Source organism: Podarcis tiliguerta, assembly GCF_965153285.1.
Source record: "Podarcis tiliguerta genome assembly, chromosome: 10".
Taxonomy (NCBI): domain Eukaryota; kingdom Metazoa; phylum Chordata; class Lepidosauria; order Squamata; family Lacertidae; genus Podarcis; species Podarcis tiliguerta.
Genome location: NC_139543.1, coordinates 55324614 through 55338290, shown reverse-complemented (window position 1 = coordinate 55338290; position 13677 = coordinate 55324614). Strand labels below are relative to the sequence as shown.

The 13677-nt window shown below is 48.6% G+C and overlaps 1 protein-coding gene across 3 annotated transcripts in view; it reads left to right on the top strand.

The window, feature by feature from the left end:
- The window catches only part of WASHC1 (WASH complex subunit 1), a 57161-nt gene extending 44087 nt beyond the window's left edge, over nt 1–13074 (top strand). For all 3 annotated transcript variants that reach the window (XM_083401527.1, XM_083401525.1, XM_083401526.1), the window contains exons 4-11: nt 1323–1469; nt 4546–4682; nt 6522–6657; nt 7429–7633; nt 8619–8765; nt 9520–9678; nt 10420–10488; nt 12281–13074. In XM_083401527.1, coding sequence (XP_083257653.1) covers nt 1323–1469; nt 4546–4682; nt 6522–6657; nt 7429–7633; nt 8619–8765; nt 9520–9678; nt 10420–10488; nt 12281–12432 — 1152 coding nt within the window. In that variant the 3' untranslated portion in view covers nt 12433–13074. The remainder of the gene's footprint in view (nt 1–1322; nt 1470–4545; nt 4683–6521; nt 6658–7428; nt 7634–8618; nt 8766–9519; nt 9679–10419; nt 10489–12280) is intronic.
- Nucleotides 13075–13677: the final 603 nt, after the last annotated feature.

Genomic DNA, 13677 nt, shown 5'->3' with positions numbered 1-13677 from the left:
CAACCCTGCCAGGTAGTACCTGCTGCCACCTGTTAGTCCCCCAGCCTGAGCCAAGGGAAACTCAGGCTCTTTCTGGACATCCATGGGATTCTCAGAGGCAAAAGACAGGCCAATCGCTGTCCTTTGAGCCCCAAGCCCATAGTTACTCAACAGCATAACACCAAGCACCCAGGTACCAGATTTAGAGCCACATCAGGATAAGTGCAATACTTTATTCAGGAGGGTATAAGCATAAAACCCACTGCCAATAAAAGACAACTAAGAAAAGGCTAAGGACACGGGTGGCGCTGTGGTCTAAACCACTGAGCCTCTTGGGCTTGCCGATCAGAAGGTCAGCAGTTTGAATCCCCATGATGGGGTGAGCTCCCGTTGCTCGGTCCCTGCTCCTGCCAACCTAGCAGTTCGAAAGCACATCAAAGTGCAAGTAGATAAACAGGTACCGCTCTGGCGGGAAGGTAAATGGTGTTTCCGTGCGCTGCTCTGGTTCTCCAAAAGCGGCTTAGTCATGCTGGCCACATGACCCAGAAGCTGTGCGCCAGCTAATAAAGCGAGATGAGCGCCGCAGCCCCAGAGTCGTTCGCGACTGGACCTAATGGTCAGGGGTCCCTTTACCTTTAAGAAAAGGCTAATGGTTCAAAAATGCATTCAGGAATTCGAGTGCAGAGGAGGAAATAACAAAGCCAGCTTCTCTCACCCTAATACCAACCTTTAAAGTCATGGGCCCCACTGAGGCAGCAGGCAACACCCAGGCCTGCATAGAGGTTGCAATTCACAACCCTTCTTTGAGCCAGGGCCATCAGACCAAAGTTGGAGACCATTTTAATACAAAGCACTCTGCATATAGAGAAGGGTAGATTTTGCTTAGCCAATCAGGGTCTTGGGGCATCTCCCCTCTATCGCTGGAGGCTGTACGTTCAGGTTGACCATGCAGCTGCTCAGTTAATTCCTGCGCATAGTGACCTTGGCACCAGACACCCACAGGTGGCAAGATGAACTAATTAATGGAGCTTTTCCCCCTCAGTGGAGACTGTACTCTAATTCTCAGTAAAAAGCCATTTTAAAATGAGTCAAAAAGGGGGAGTGATTTCTTTGCAAGTATATTTCATATCTCAGAGTGCCTCAGCATGACTTGTAGGTTTATTGCACTGGTAAGGAATTGAAAGCTAGGAATTGAAGGCACCCAAATGCCATTTGAGTCCTAATTTTGCATTAACAGACTGATCCCATGTGTGCTCACTTTCCATCGCCACATTGAATGTGTCCAGGCAACATGCCCTTTTCCTGTTCGGGTTCTATTTCTCCCTTTGCGTTTGTCCTCCCAGGTGTTCTCCAGTTCCAAATACCCTGCTCCCGAGCGGCTGCAAGAGTACTCCTCTATTTTTGCCGGTGCTGAGGACCTGGATGCACAGAAACGACCAAGGCGCAAGATTCAGAGCAAGCACAGAGTATTAGATGAGAAAACTCTGCAGGTAAGGCAGACAGCTTGCCAGCATCCTGTATCTGCAGGGATGGGACTCCTCTTGGGTTTGGATTTTGAATGGCTGGGATGTGTGGATGAAAGCCTTATTTGGGGCGGCAGGAATAGCATTAGGAGAACCCTAGGGAATCAGAAGTATGGCAGAGAACCGGGGGGTTCTCTACCCCTGTTGCTGCATCAGGGTACCAAATCAGGGTGGCAAGTGTGTGTGTGTGTGCGTGCATGCACATGCATGCATCCGTGTCCCCTACTGATTGTGTCACCCAGAGGTGGGGGACAAACTGCTTTCTGAGTTGTTTTGGGGCCCACATGGACAGGCTAAGGAAGAAGAGAGGAAAGAAGCTCTCAGTTCCCTTGGTAATTGTCTACTTCTCCCAGGCTCTGGTCTGGAGGTTTTCAAACTCTTATGCCTAGGAAGTTCTTTGGATAGTTCTTAAGGTGTTCTCCATAACGTGAGCTTCCTGTTCACAAGGAGCTCCATTTCAGAGTGTTGTGCCCTCGCTAGAACATTGGAGCTACTGAACCAGAGTCTGTGCCCACAAACCTGGAGTATTTTTCCTTTTAGCAAGTAAGTTTTATAATGCAACTGGCAGTTCCTCCGGCTCTTAGGATTCCCTCTGGGATTCCCTTGTTGGCTGCGGAGAATCAGCCAGTTAAGTACCCAAGAGTTGCAAGCAATAGAGCTCACCAATCATTTTACAGGTCTTATTTTAGCCAGGGAAACGTTCTTATCCTCAAGAGGAATGCCAGCATGTGATGCTGCCTTCCTCGGACGTGGCTAACATGCAGTTCTGGGACCTGGACCAGATGGGAAAACTCTTCTTCTTCTTTTTTCCAGACCAGAGATCAACTATAAACTGCTTCTGGGCGCACTCTTTCTTTCCTCCTTCCTAGAGAACCCAAAAATAAAGCTGCCTTTGAATTATTCAGCGCCTTAAACTTTCCTGCAGTTTAATGGAAGCAGAGTCTGTCACAGTAAAAAGTGACATGAATATTTCAGACTGGGCTTGGAAGTCATGGGAAGTGTGCGGAGAGCTTGTTAGCCCACCCAAAGGCAGGGCTGCTCCCAGCTGCTCCCCTCTGGCCCTCGCTAGTCAGCTGGAGTCTGCCAGTGACATTTTTCAAAGGGAGGCTGATTAAAATAAGCTGTGTGCTTCTCTCTAAAGAACACATAGCAGGCATATCTGGAAGCATGTAGCTAGTCCTCACGAAGATAGCCATTAAACTCTCATGTATTTTTATGAAACAAATGAAAACAACACTCCCCACCACTGAGTTAAGAGTATTAGTTAGCAGATGGTGGGGAAAGATCTCTGCCAAGAATTTTAGTGAGCCACTGCTGCTTTGGGCTGGGTGGGCAATCTAGTCTGTTTCGCTTCCCATGTGCAAGGCTCCAGTTTAAAAATCCGGAAAGTATGAGTTGGGAAGACCTCTGTAGAGCTAGCACCGCAGTGGAGTATAATTCTCCATTTGATATTTGAATACTTGCTGAACCCATCACACCTATGCTGTAGCGGGGAGGCGAGAGCGAAGCTACACCGTCATGAGAGATGCGAAGCGAGACCCATCAGACAGAGTGGCAGGCATGCAGTGCTAATTGAAATTTATCAAAGGGAGGCTTTTGCAACCACTCGCTGCTCCAGGACTAAGCGAGGACAGGGAATGCTGCTAGCAAAGGCATCCGCACTCTGTGGTGCTTAAAAATTAAATGTTGATGCATGAATATTAATGCTCAGAGGGAAGGTTTTATTTCTGAAGTTTATTGACCCCTTCCCCAATAACAGTTCGTCCTTTCCTTTTACCTTGGAACATGTTAAGATGTTCATTTCTCAGTGTATTTCAGTTTATCTACAGAGTCTCTCTCTCTCTCTTACTCAAAAGTGTGTGTGTATGTGTACCATATATCATAGCATCATAGAGTTAGAAGAGACCCCGAGGGTCATCTAGTCCAACCCAATCCAATTTGAAACCATATGGAACCCTGCTTAGCTTTTTGCAAATGCACTAGCAGTTTTATTGCTGCACTACTAGGTATGTATGTGTACACACACACACAAAGAGAGAGAGAGAGTTTTATTGAGGAGATATAGCTATATTTCCAATAAAGCAGTACCATAAAACAGAAATACAACATAAAAACAAGTTCAATGGCATTATGAAAACGGATGAAGCAGGAATTCAGTAGTAACAGGGCCCAGTCTTATGGGTCTCACAGAGCCTGGGCAAAAAGGTATGTCTTTACAAGACATCTGAAGCACCTGATTTGTGCTGCTCAACGTACAGCAAAGGGAAGAGCATTCCACAGTGCAGGAGCAATGGGGGAAAATGAATATTTTGAGGGTCACCACCCTGTGATACTCTGAAGGCTGCAGTGCCATGGGCAAAATTCCCCAAATGTTCTGAGCTATCTAACAGATCTATGCAGGGGCAAACCGTCTTTTGGGTTTCCAGGTCACAGTCTTCCATGCTGATCACAAGACCCTGACCTACCCATGCCTTTAACCAACCAAACCCCCTATATCTTTAACCTCCCCCCACCTCCAAATCACCCATTTGGCTTTGGGAAGAGAGCAGGGGAGGCTACTGCAGAGTCAAAGAAGACATGTCAGGCAGCATTTGGAATAGGTGAGATGGTGAACTCCGATAGGAGGCCAGCTTGCGTGTCTTGATTTTTTTACCTGTGAAGTGTTAGAGGAAACGTCTTCTTCTTCCTTTCTTCCATCTAAGTACTTGGCTGTAATCATTCCTATGCATTTGTGGGAGGGGGGAATGCAGTGCTATATTTGGAGGACAGAGTTGCAGTGGGTGGGTGAAAACCTGACCTCCCACCTTGGCGGGGGCTGCACAGGGGGTTCCCTGGGCTGGAGTCTCTTTCAAAGGCAACCCCAGAGTGCACAGGGAAGGAGCAATCCTGTTTGACCCACCCACCCCTCTCAGCCCAACAGAAAGTGTGGCAAGCAGTGCAATGCGCTCGAGAGACAGAGATGGCACCCCATTTCCTGGGAAATGGGCAAAGAACCCGCCGCCTCGCCCACGTTGTTGACAGCTGCATTGCTTCTGTTTTGCAGGAGAAACTGAAGTACTTCCCAGTTTGTGTCACTGCAAAAGTCCATCAGGAAGACGATGCGGAAGAAGGTCTCGGGAGCCTCCCTGGGAATATTAGTTCGCTGAGTTCTCTGCTGCTCTTCAATACCACAGAGAACCTGTAAGTGTTGCCTGCTAATTGATGCTTTTTGCTAGTCCCAAGTGGACTGAAAGACCTGCTGTGAAGGACGGTGACACCCTCCTGCAGCCCCAACCCCATACGGTAGCTCACCACCAACAGATGAACCTCCCCTCCTTTTTTCTTTTCTTGCCACGACTCACTCACGGCAAGGGATGAAGGATTCTCACGGCCTTACAGTGGTCTTCTTGGGAGTCAGGAGACTGCCAGCCAAATTCAAAGCCTCCTGCCTGGTCCCTTTGGCCTGTCACCCCTTCTGATCTCCTACACACGTTAAACCAGTAGCTTGCCTTTTTTAGCTGACATAGTCCAAGCAACATGAGGGACAGTCAACACCTGAGTGTGCCCAGTAAGTAGTACAGCCCAGAAATCCAATTAAGCAGTTTATTTAAGAGGTGCATTTTTAAAAAGTGGAGAGAAGGGGGAGAAACAGAGAGTGTGCACAATCCAAAGGATAATAAAACACTGAACTGGACTAATTCATTCTAAACTAGGCAAACAAACCCAGCACACTGTAATATCTGAAGCTGGCAGTCCCTGCAGCTGGTTGCAGGATTGTTGGCAGCATTTTATTTGTAAGGGCTCTTAGCCTGGATGGGCTCCTGATTGACATGTGACTCCAGGGTAGCCAATCAGAGAGGCTACACAGAGCCAGGAAGGTGCAGACGACACCTTTCTGGAAATTCAGAGATTGGGCAGCTTCAGTGTTGATTCCTGCCCAAGTGGTCCAGCTTTCCTTGTAGACGGCCAGCTTCTCAGGAGGAGCTGTGACTTTTCTAATGGACATAGTGGAGGACTGGAGAGTGTGGCTGTCTTAAAGGAAACAGGCTAGGGCAAGGCAGAGCTGCATCACACCTGCTGAACTTGTTTTATTTCTGAAGCAGCCACACCTGAGAATCCCTCTTAGCCCTGTTTCTCCCTGTGAAACCCACCCATCTGAAGCCTGGTTTTCTTCCCAGCCTTTTCCAATTATGCGGAATCTCCTCCCTCCTTCCTTCCCACCCACCACCTACTTGTTCCCTCCCCCCCCCCTTTTTTTCTTTAGCATCAGCTGTGTGTGCATTCGAAAGAGATGTGTTCTTGGGGCAGTGGATTTGCCCTGGACAACAGTATAAAAAGTAAGAAATGAAGGGGGAGGGGGAGGTTTGAGCAGGAGAGAAGAAATGTCAACAGGTTGATAGATGTGTCCCTGCTCTTTCAAGTTCCCCTTTATGGTAACCTCACATCTCAGTTCCTGCTCTATGCCTGTGGAAGAATACTTGTCCTTGCCTTGAGCCCTAGCTGGTGCAATTTTATGCAATTTTGTGGCCCAGTGAATTAAATGTGAGCAGGGTTTTAGATGTTTGTCTCTGCTGCGGCTTCCTTGGGCAAGGTAGAATCTTTTAACCTTGGTTTTTCATCAGCAAAATGGGAACAGTGATGATCTGGCTAGAGAGCATGAACAAAATTTAAGGAAGTGAAGATACAGATGTTTCAAATCTTCCTCTGACTTGGGAGTTGCTGTTGTCTGACCCTTCAAGGTTACTGTTTTTGAAATTCTTTTTTAAATTTTTCAAATCAATTTTGTTAGTTCTCCCACAATAAATCGGAGGTAGAACCGCTGCTGTTGTGTTGTTTTGAGGGAGATCTGTGCAGGTTCAGGCTTGTGGCAGCATTTCTTGGCTCTGTGTGGAGTCTGCAAGAAGGTGAAATCCTGATAATTGGAGCAGGAACTTATTTTCCTTTTAGTCTGGCCCCACAGTCCTGGCTGCGTGAGTCTGCTGTGCTCTGGTTGAGATGGACTAATGTGATTCCCCCCCCCCCTTCCTTCTTTGTGGCCAGTTACAAGAAGTATGTTTTCCTTGATCCTCTGGCTGGAGCAGTAACCAAGACCCATGTGGCTCTGGCGACAGAGACAGAAGAGAAGCTCTTTGATGCCCCGCTCTCCATTACCAAGAGAGGACAGCTGGATCAGCAGGTGAGACATTCTGGGGTGTGAGGTTGAGGAGCCAGGGAAGGTTTAGGTTTCTTAAATGTGTGCGTTCCCAAAGCAATTTATAACCACAGTAGAATAATATTGTTGTGATTGAACCACACAAACATTATTAAAAACAGATTTAACAGTACTGTTGTTATCACTGATGCTGCCCAGGAATGCAAAAATGCATTTGCCTGGTGCTGAAATGACCAGGTTGGTGCCAGGCAGAGCTTTCTAGGGAAAGCATGCCATAAGTTGCAGGATGTTGCTGGAGAGACATCCCATTCTGTCATGACTCTCCACACCTCCCTCAGATGTGGCATGCAGAGAAGGACCTCAGAGGACTTATCTCGGGGTCTGGGGAGGTTCACAGAGGGGGAGGTGGTATTTTTTGGTGCAGGTGAAGAGATTCCAAATTGCCCGTCTTCCCAGGGCTAGGCTCCAAGTGTTGGGGATGAGGGTGTCCTCTGAAAGAGATCCATTGTCTCCCCACACCTTTCTGAGAGGCCTGTTGTTAGCCCTTAACTACCTCACATTTGATTTCAGAGAAAGAAGGGTCACCGTGAGCTTGCCAAGAAACCGGCAAGGGCCAGTTGCATGTACATTAAAAAAAAAGAAATGCCAGTTTATCATACCATATTTTTCCAGGTACTGAGAAGAGGGAGGGTCTGGTTGCCGTTTCTCCCCATGTTCCTCCTGGTTGTCCTGCTTGTGTGTGTGTGTGTGTGTGTTAACCACAACTAATAGTCTCACTTTTTGTGTATATTCCAGGTGGCTGAAAATTACTTCTACGTGCCCGATCTAGGGCAGGTGCCCGAGATAGATGTGCCTTCCTATCTGCCTGACCTGCCTGGCATCGCTGCTGACCTCATGTACAGTGCTGACCTTGGGCCTGGCATTGCGCCTTCTGCTCCTGGTCCCGTTGTACTGGATCTCCCCACCTTCAGCACCGAGACTGCAGAGCCCTTCCGGCAAGGTATTCCGCCTCCTTTTTTTGCCATTAACCAGCCAAGATGGCTATACTCTGCCTCCACAGTCACGGGAAGCAATGCTTCTGAATACCGGCTGCTGGAAACCGCAAGAGGGGGAAATTCTCTAGTGCTGGGGTCCTGCTTGCAGGTTTCCCACAGGCATCTAGCTGGTCACTGTGAGAATGGCCATTGGTTGATCCAGTAGGCTCTTCTTGCCTTAAGTAGAATCCTATGCAAGTTCTGCCTAACTTTCTACATTATTCGTTGTCTGTTGCTGAAGGGTAGGTGGAAGGAAAGGGAGAGCATACCGATGTTAGCTCTTTTACACACAAGCGGCATGTCCGAAAGCACTGTCTCTGTGTGCTTTCTTACTATGTCATCTGAACGCAGGGGAATGAATAGGGCTGCCAGGTTTGCAGACTGCCAACTCATTTTAAGTAGAAAGTGATGACCCTTGATCTCTGCTCCTGATGTAAAGAATTAGACCCAGAACACCCTTGATTTAGTTTTGATGGTTCTGGTGAACATTGGGCAATAGTGATTTGGGGCTGACTTGTATGGTGGTCCTGTTTCTTAGGAGGTTTGGGGTTGTGACGGTGTCTGATTTGGTTGCAGAAGGGTCAGACCATTTCCTTCTGCGAGTTATTACTATTGCATTCCGCCCAGCCCATCTGTGTGATAATTGTGTTTTTTCTTGAAACATGGGGGTACAACTAATTGCTGTCCTAAAGGCCTGCAGAACTGAAAACTTGGGAGCATCCAGGACAGGGTTGGGAAACTTGTGGTGCTCCAGATGTTGACTCCCTTCTATTGACTCCAGCTAGCATGGCCAATGGTCAGGAGCACTAGGAGCTGTAGTTCAGTAAGAGCTAAAGGGCCACAGCTTCAGCACCCTCCGTCTAGGGGGCAGGACTAGTGTTGCGGGAAGAGGGCTCCCGTTTGCACTCCCCTTTCATTTTGTTAATCTTTATTCTGTTGTCCCTCTTTCAGATCTTCAGGAAGGTGCACTGCCACCACCACCTCCTCCCCCACCTCCACCCCCACCCCCAGCGAGTGCCCCACCTCCCCCACCCCCTCCTCAGGCCCCACCTCTGTCCAAGTCTGAAGGGAGCAAAGAGAGCAGTGCCGCATCGTCAGGTAAGGCTGGCACTCTTCTGGGTTATTTGGAAGATTTAATTGTAATGCAATTGCATAACCCTTTCACGTGTTCATGAATCTGCACAATCTAATTGTAATTCTTACAACAGGGGTGGCTAACCTGCAGCCCTGCAGGTGGACGGGTGGGGAGCCTGCAGCCCACAGGATATGGCTAGAGCTCGACTCCCATCATCTCTGACCATTGAGCCATGCTGGCTGTGGTTGATGGGAGTTGGAGCCTAGCAACATCTGGTGGGCCACAGGTTCCACACTCCTGCTCATTGTTATCCCCCATATGACACATTTGGGGTGCAGAGGGAGTGGGGAGGAGCTGAGGCTGACAGTGACCTGCCTAAGTCCGCTCAGCAAGTTCAGGGCTGGGGTGAGAGTTCGACCGAGGACTTACTGGTTTGCAGCTCAGTCTCTCTAGCCACTACACCCAGCATTTGTTAATTTTGTAATTAGCTTGACCTCTCTTTTGAAGGAGATTTTCTCAAGCTTGGTCCCTCCCCTGGGATTTGCACCTAGAGAGCAGGGGGACCTTGAGGGAGGGAGTGGAGTGGTTTAACATGTGATGCTCAAAAAGCCACAACACAAGAACTCCAAGCTCCCAGGGCAAAAACAGCAGAGCTCTTTAGCAAGGCATCTTGTCGCATCCTTTTGGACTGGCCCCAAGGCCAATTCAGGCATGCAGTCCCTGCTGGGGACCACATTGCAGGCATTTTGAAGAGCCCATTTCTCTCCCTCTCTGCAGCTGCTGTTCAGGGGGCGCCAAAGGAGGTTGTGAACCCGTCGAGCGGCCGGGCCACTCTGCTGGAGTCCATCCGCCAGGCTGGCGGCATTGGGAAGGCCAACCTCCGCAGCGTCAAAGAGCGGAAGCTGGAAAAGAAGAAGCAGAAGGAGCAAGAACAAGGTGCTGGCTGCTCTCCCCGTTCTGTTTCCCCCCCAGTCAGAACCAATGGGTTGTGTCAAATGGGATCAAACATGGCAGAGCCTAAGCTGCCCCCTCCAGCAGACTGGGCCCTGTATTCACTGACCACATTTAACCTCCAACTGCAAGACTACACTACTGCATTTCCTCAGGAATGACTTGGCTGCTGGTTAGAAAGTTTATTATGGGAAGCATTCTCATACTGAGAACCAAGGAGGCAGGTTAGAGGAAGTGGCCTCTTAAAAACGTGGCTTAGCCTTTTTCGAAGCCCTCTTCACTCTCTGCTTGGGCTACATCACAGCCTTGCATTTTCTTAGGCTTGGTTCAAATAAGCTGTGTGGCGCTAATAGGGCCCATTTGGTCTGGTAGGGCAGGTGGCAGGGAGACAAGCACAAGGGAGTTTGAGTCAGCTAATGCTAGGTTTTGTCCCCTTCTGCCCAGCCATGAGAGCTAGAACCTTGTTGCTTTTTAAAAGGAAAGCGCTGGACCGGGTTTCTGTGCTCCTTTGGCACTGCAACACACTCATAGCCCTGCCCATGTATTGTATACCAATATTGCTATCGACTTTCACAGTGGTGCAGGTAGAGCAATCCCACCATTGTCTTTTTAAAAATGAAGTCTGTCAAGTACTATATATATATATTTGCCAGCAGACTTCTGCTACTTTCTGCATTCCTTTATCGTCTGTCTGATTTTGTATTTGTGGTTTTGTTTCCCCCCCAGTGAGAGCCACAGAGCAGGGTGGAGACCTCATGTCAGATCTCTTCAACAAACTGGTCCTCCGGCGCAAAGGTATGTTAAGATGCATCAAGCCCCCTCCAGGTTTCTAGCAAGGCAAAAGTTAGGGAGCCTCCTGACAGCAGGAAGTATGGCTTTCTTCTTGCAGTTGATCAAGAGGTTCAGAGCCAAGTTACACATTATGCAGATTTAGATTCCCCCAGCACTTTTTTCAAACCTTCAGAATCAGTTCTGTGTGAGAGATTCCCCATTGGGGGGGAAAGTCAGGTGCACTCCACATCCCAGGCCATTGTGGGGAATGCTGGACTAGATGGGACTTTTCCCCCCTCCTGCCAGCAGGGAGGGTCTCATGCTGACGAGCAGAATTACCTGCTGCTCTGCAAGGTCTGTCAACTGGGTGGCTTGCTGCTAAGAGGTATTTTTTGCCCCCGTCAAAATGAATTTGGATTCTCCAAGTGTTCCAAACTAATCAGTCACTCAGATAATGTCAAGAGGTTTCTCGAGTGTTGGATATGAACACTCAGATATCCCAGCTAAGCTGCTCTTCTTGCCCTCTGCTGCTTGTTAACTCTTCCTCCTTCCCCAGGGTTTTAAGGCCCTTTTGGGTGGGGGAAAGGGGCAGGGAGGGCAGAGCAGCAGGGGTGGCAAGGGCAAGCCCATCTTGAGTGGAGCAGTGCTCAATGGATGGCTCCCTTTCGCTTAAATTGGGGCTGACCTGTTCAAACCAGATGCACCCAGCCCTACTATGAATATTCACACCGTCTCTAGGTTTCATCTGTACTAGAAAAGTATTAATGTCACTCCCAAAAGATTGGCAGGGTTTGCCAAATCAAGCACAGCTAGAAGACTTCTGTAGTGGGTGCACTGCAGCAGCAGGACTCTTCTCTCGCCTCTCCACCACGACAATTCAGTTTGCTCCCAGATCTGTTACATCTGAAGCAAAATCTGTAGCTCCCTACCAATTGAAACAGGCTCCAACTGTGTTTCTTAATGTGAAACTCACTGCAACAGTCTGAAAATCCATGTGCAGCAAAATAGCACGGAATTGCTTTTTGCTGACTTGGCTGTACATAAGAGCCGCCTGCTGGATCAGGCCAATGGCCCATCTAGTCCAGCATCCTGCTCTCAGTGGCCAACCAGATGCCTCTAGGAAAGCAACAAACAGAACATGAGTGCAAGAGCTCTTTGCCCTTCCCATGGTTTCCAGCAACTGGTATGCGGACAAATTACTGCCTCCACAGTGACAGCCCTCCTCCTCCTCCATGAATTTGTCCAAAATCCTCTTTTAAAGCTTTTACCTGTCCTAAGTTATTCCAACATTCAGCCTTGTTGGATGTCCACAAGTTCTAGTGTTAGATAAAGAGAGAGAAAAAATCTTCTGTATCTACTTTCTCCCTGCCCTGTATAATACTTTTCTGTAAAGTCCCAGTATGCTGCAGGCTGGAGTTCTTGAGTTCCTGAGAAGGAAACATGAGCAGTGGCAAGACAAAACACTTGCTACAGAATTAGGTCCAGGCCTGACCATGGTGTTCTCTGAGGACTATGAGGCATTCTCCTCCCATTAAGCCCGTAATGAGGAATTTCTCTCTCCCATCACCCCTGAGAACTGGCTATGCTGCCTGGGACAGGGGGCAGCTATAGTGCAAAAGCAGCTTGGGGGGGGGGGGCAAAGGTTCTCTGTCTCTGCCTTAAGCCTTCCTTTCCTGGGACTGGCACTGGATTCGACAGAAAGCTTTCGGGTTCACCCTGCTTCTGTTTGCTGAGCCTAGCTTGCTTCCCTTGCCCTCTAGCTCACCGGCTGCCACTGGCTTCATGCAGTGTGTGCTTTCCTTTCCTCCCAATGCAGGCATCTCCGGCAAAGGGCCTGCAGCTGGAGGAGACAGCAACACCCCCAACGTGCCAGCGGGCGCCTTCGGCCGCATCTCTGATACGATCCCCCCTCTGCCGCCACCCCAGCAGCCGGCTGGCGAAGAGGATGAAGATGACTGGGAGTCCTAGATCTGCTCTTGGGACTTTGTCGTGAGTTCACTTCCATGCTGTTAACCTGGGACGGCTGCTGGGCTGAAGAAAGCGCTTCAGTAAGGGGCAAGCTCTGGTCAGGGACACACTGGTCTCATCAAGAGATCAGATGCTTGTCTTTCCCCTTCCCCGTTCTGGCTTGTTTCTAACTCTTGCCAAGTATTCTTATTGATGGACAGCTGCTGCTTCCGTCCAGCTGTGTGAACCATCTCAAGTTGCCCTCTCTGCAGGACCTGCTGCTCACGCCCAGAAGACCAAAGTCAGGTTAGTTTCTCTACTTCTGAGAAGAGCTGCCCCTGCAATGGGATGGGATGCATGAAAGAGCATCATCAAGGCCGTTCTGGTCAGCAAAAAAACATTTCCCTCCTTGGTCTGAGGCCTGCAGGGGGGAGTGATATGGGCTTTGAAGGGTGCCTAAGGACTGGGAGAGGTTTTTTATTTTCTCTCTCAGCCCACTTTTCTATGTAGTTGGCTGTGCAAGGAAGCAGCACCCTGACCTGTCAATGCAATAGAGTACTGATTTTTTAAAAGTCAAATGCAAGTTAACTGCTGATTTGTTTTCTGCTGTGTATCTTCAGTGCAGAATGTAAAAGACAGAATTAAAATTAAATTACCCAGGAAGACAGGGGTAATGCCACTTTTTTCACAGCCAGTGCCACTAAGCTTTTTGGGAACACTACACATACACCTTGCCCCATTTGAATGGCCACAGGAGAAGCTTAATTACACTAGTATTAAAAAACTCATTCTCCAGTTCTCTCTTCTCTTTGCCCCCAAACAATAGATCATCATATACAGGAGGTAAATCTACCTCTCCCCTTTCTCCTTACCCTCTATTATCTGTGGACGAAAGATTACATTTGCTTATGGTCACATTAGGTTAAGGCAGCGGAAGCTCTTTCTAGTTGCTCTGGGGAGCACTTAACGGCTGGATGCATCTTTAACAGGGACGTATAATTGGCCGGGAGTTCTTAGCTATCAAATGGCTATGTATATTACGGTCTCCCATTTATAGAATACTTGGGGAACTGTAAAAGGTGGGTCCCACTTTTAATGCATGGAGGGCTGTAAGGAGCAAGTGGTTTAATGAAGCCTTCCGTTCTTTAGTTCTTGCATGCATGCAAGATCTGTGCCTTCTTTCCTGAGGCTTTAAAAGGGATCCCACTCTCTTCCTTCTCTCCCCCTAAACACAGCTTGTCTTCTTCCCTGGATGGACCAGTAACT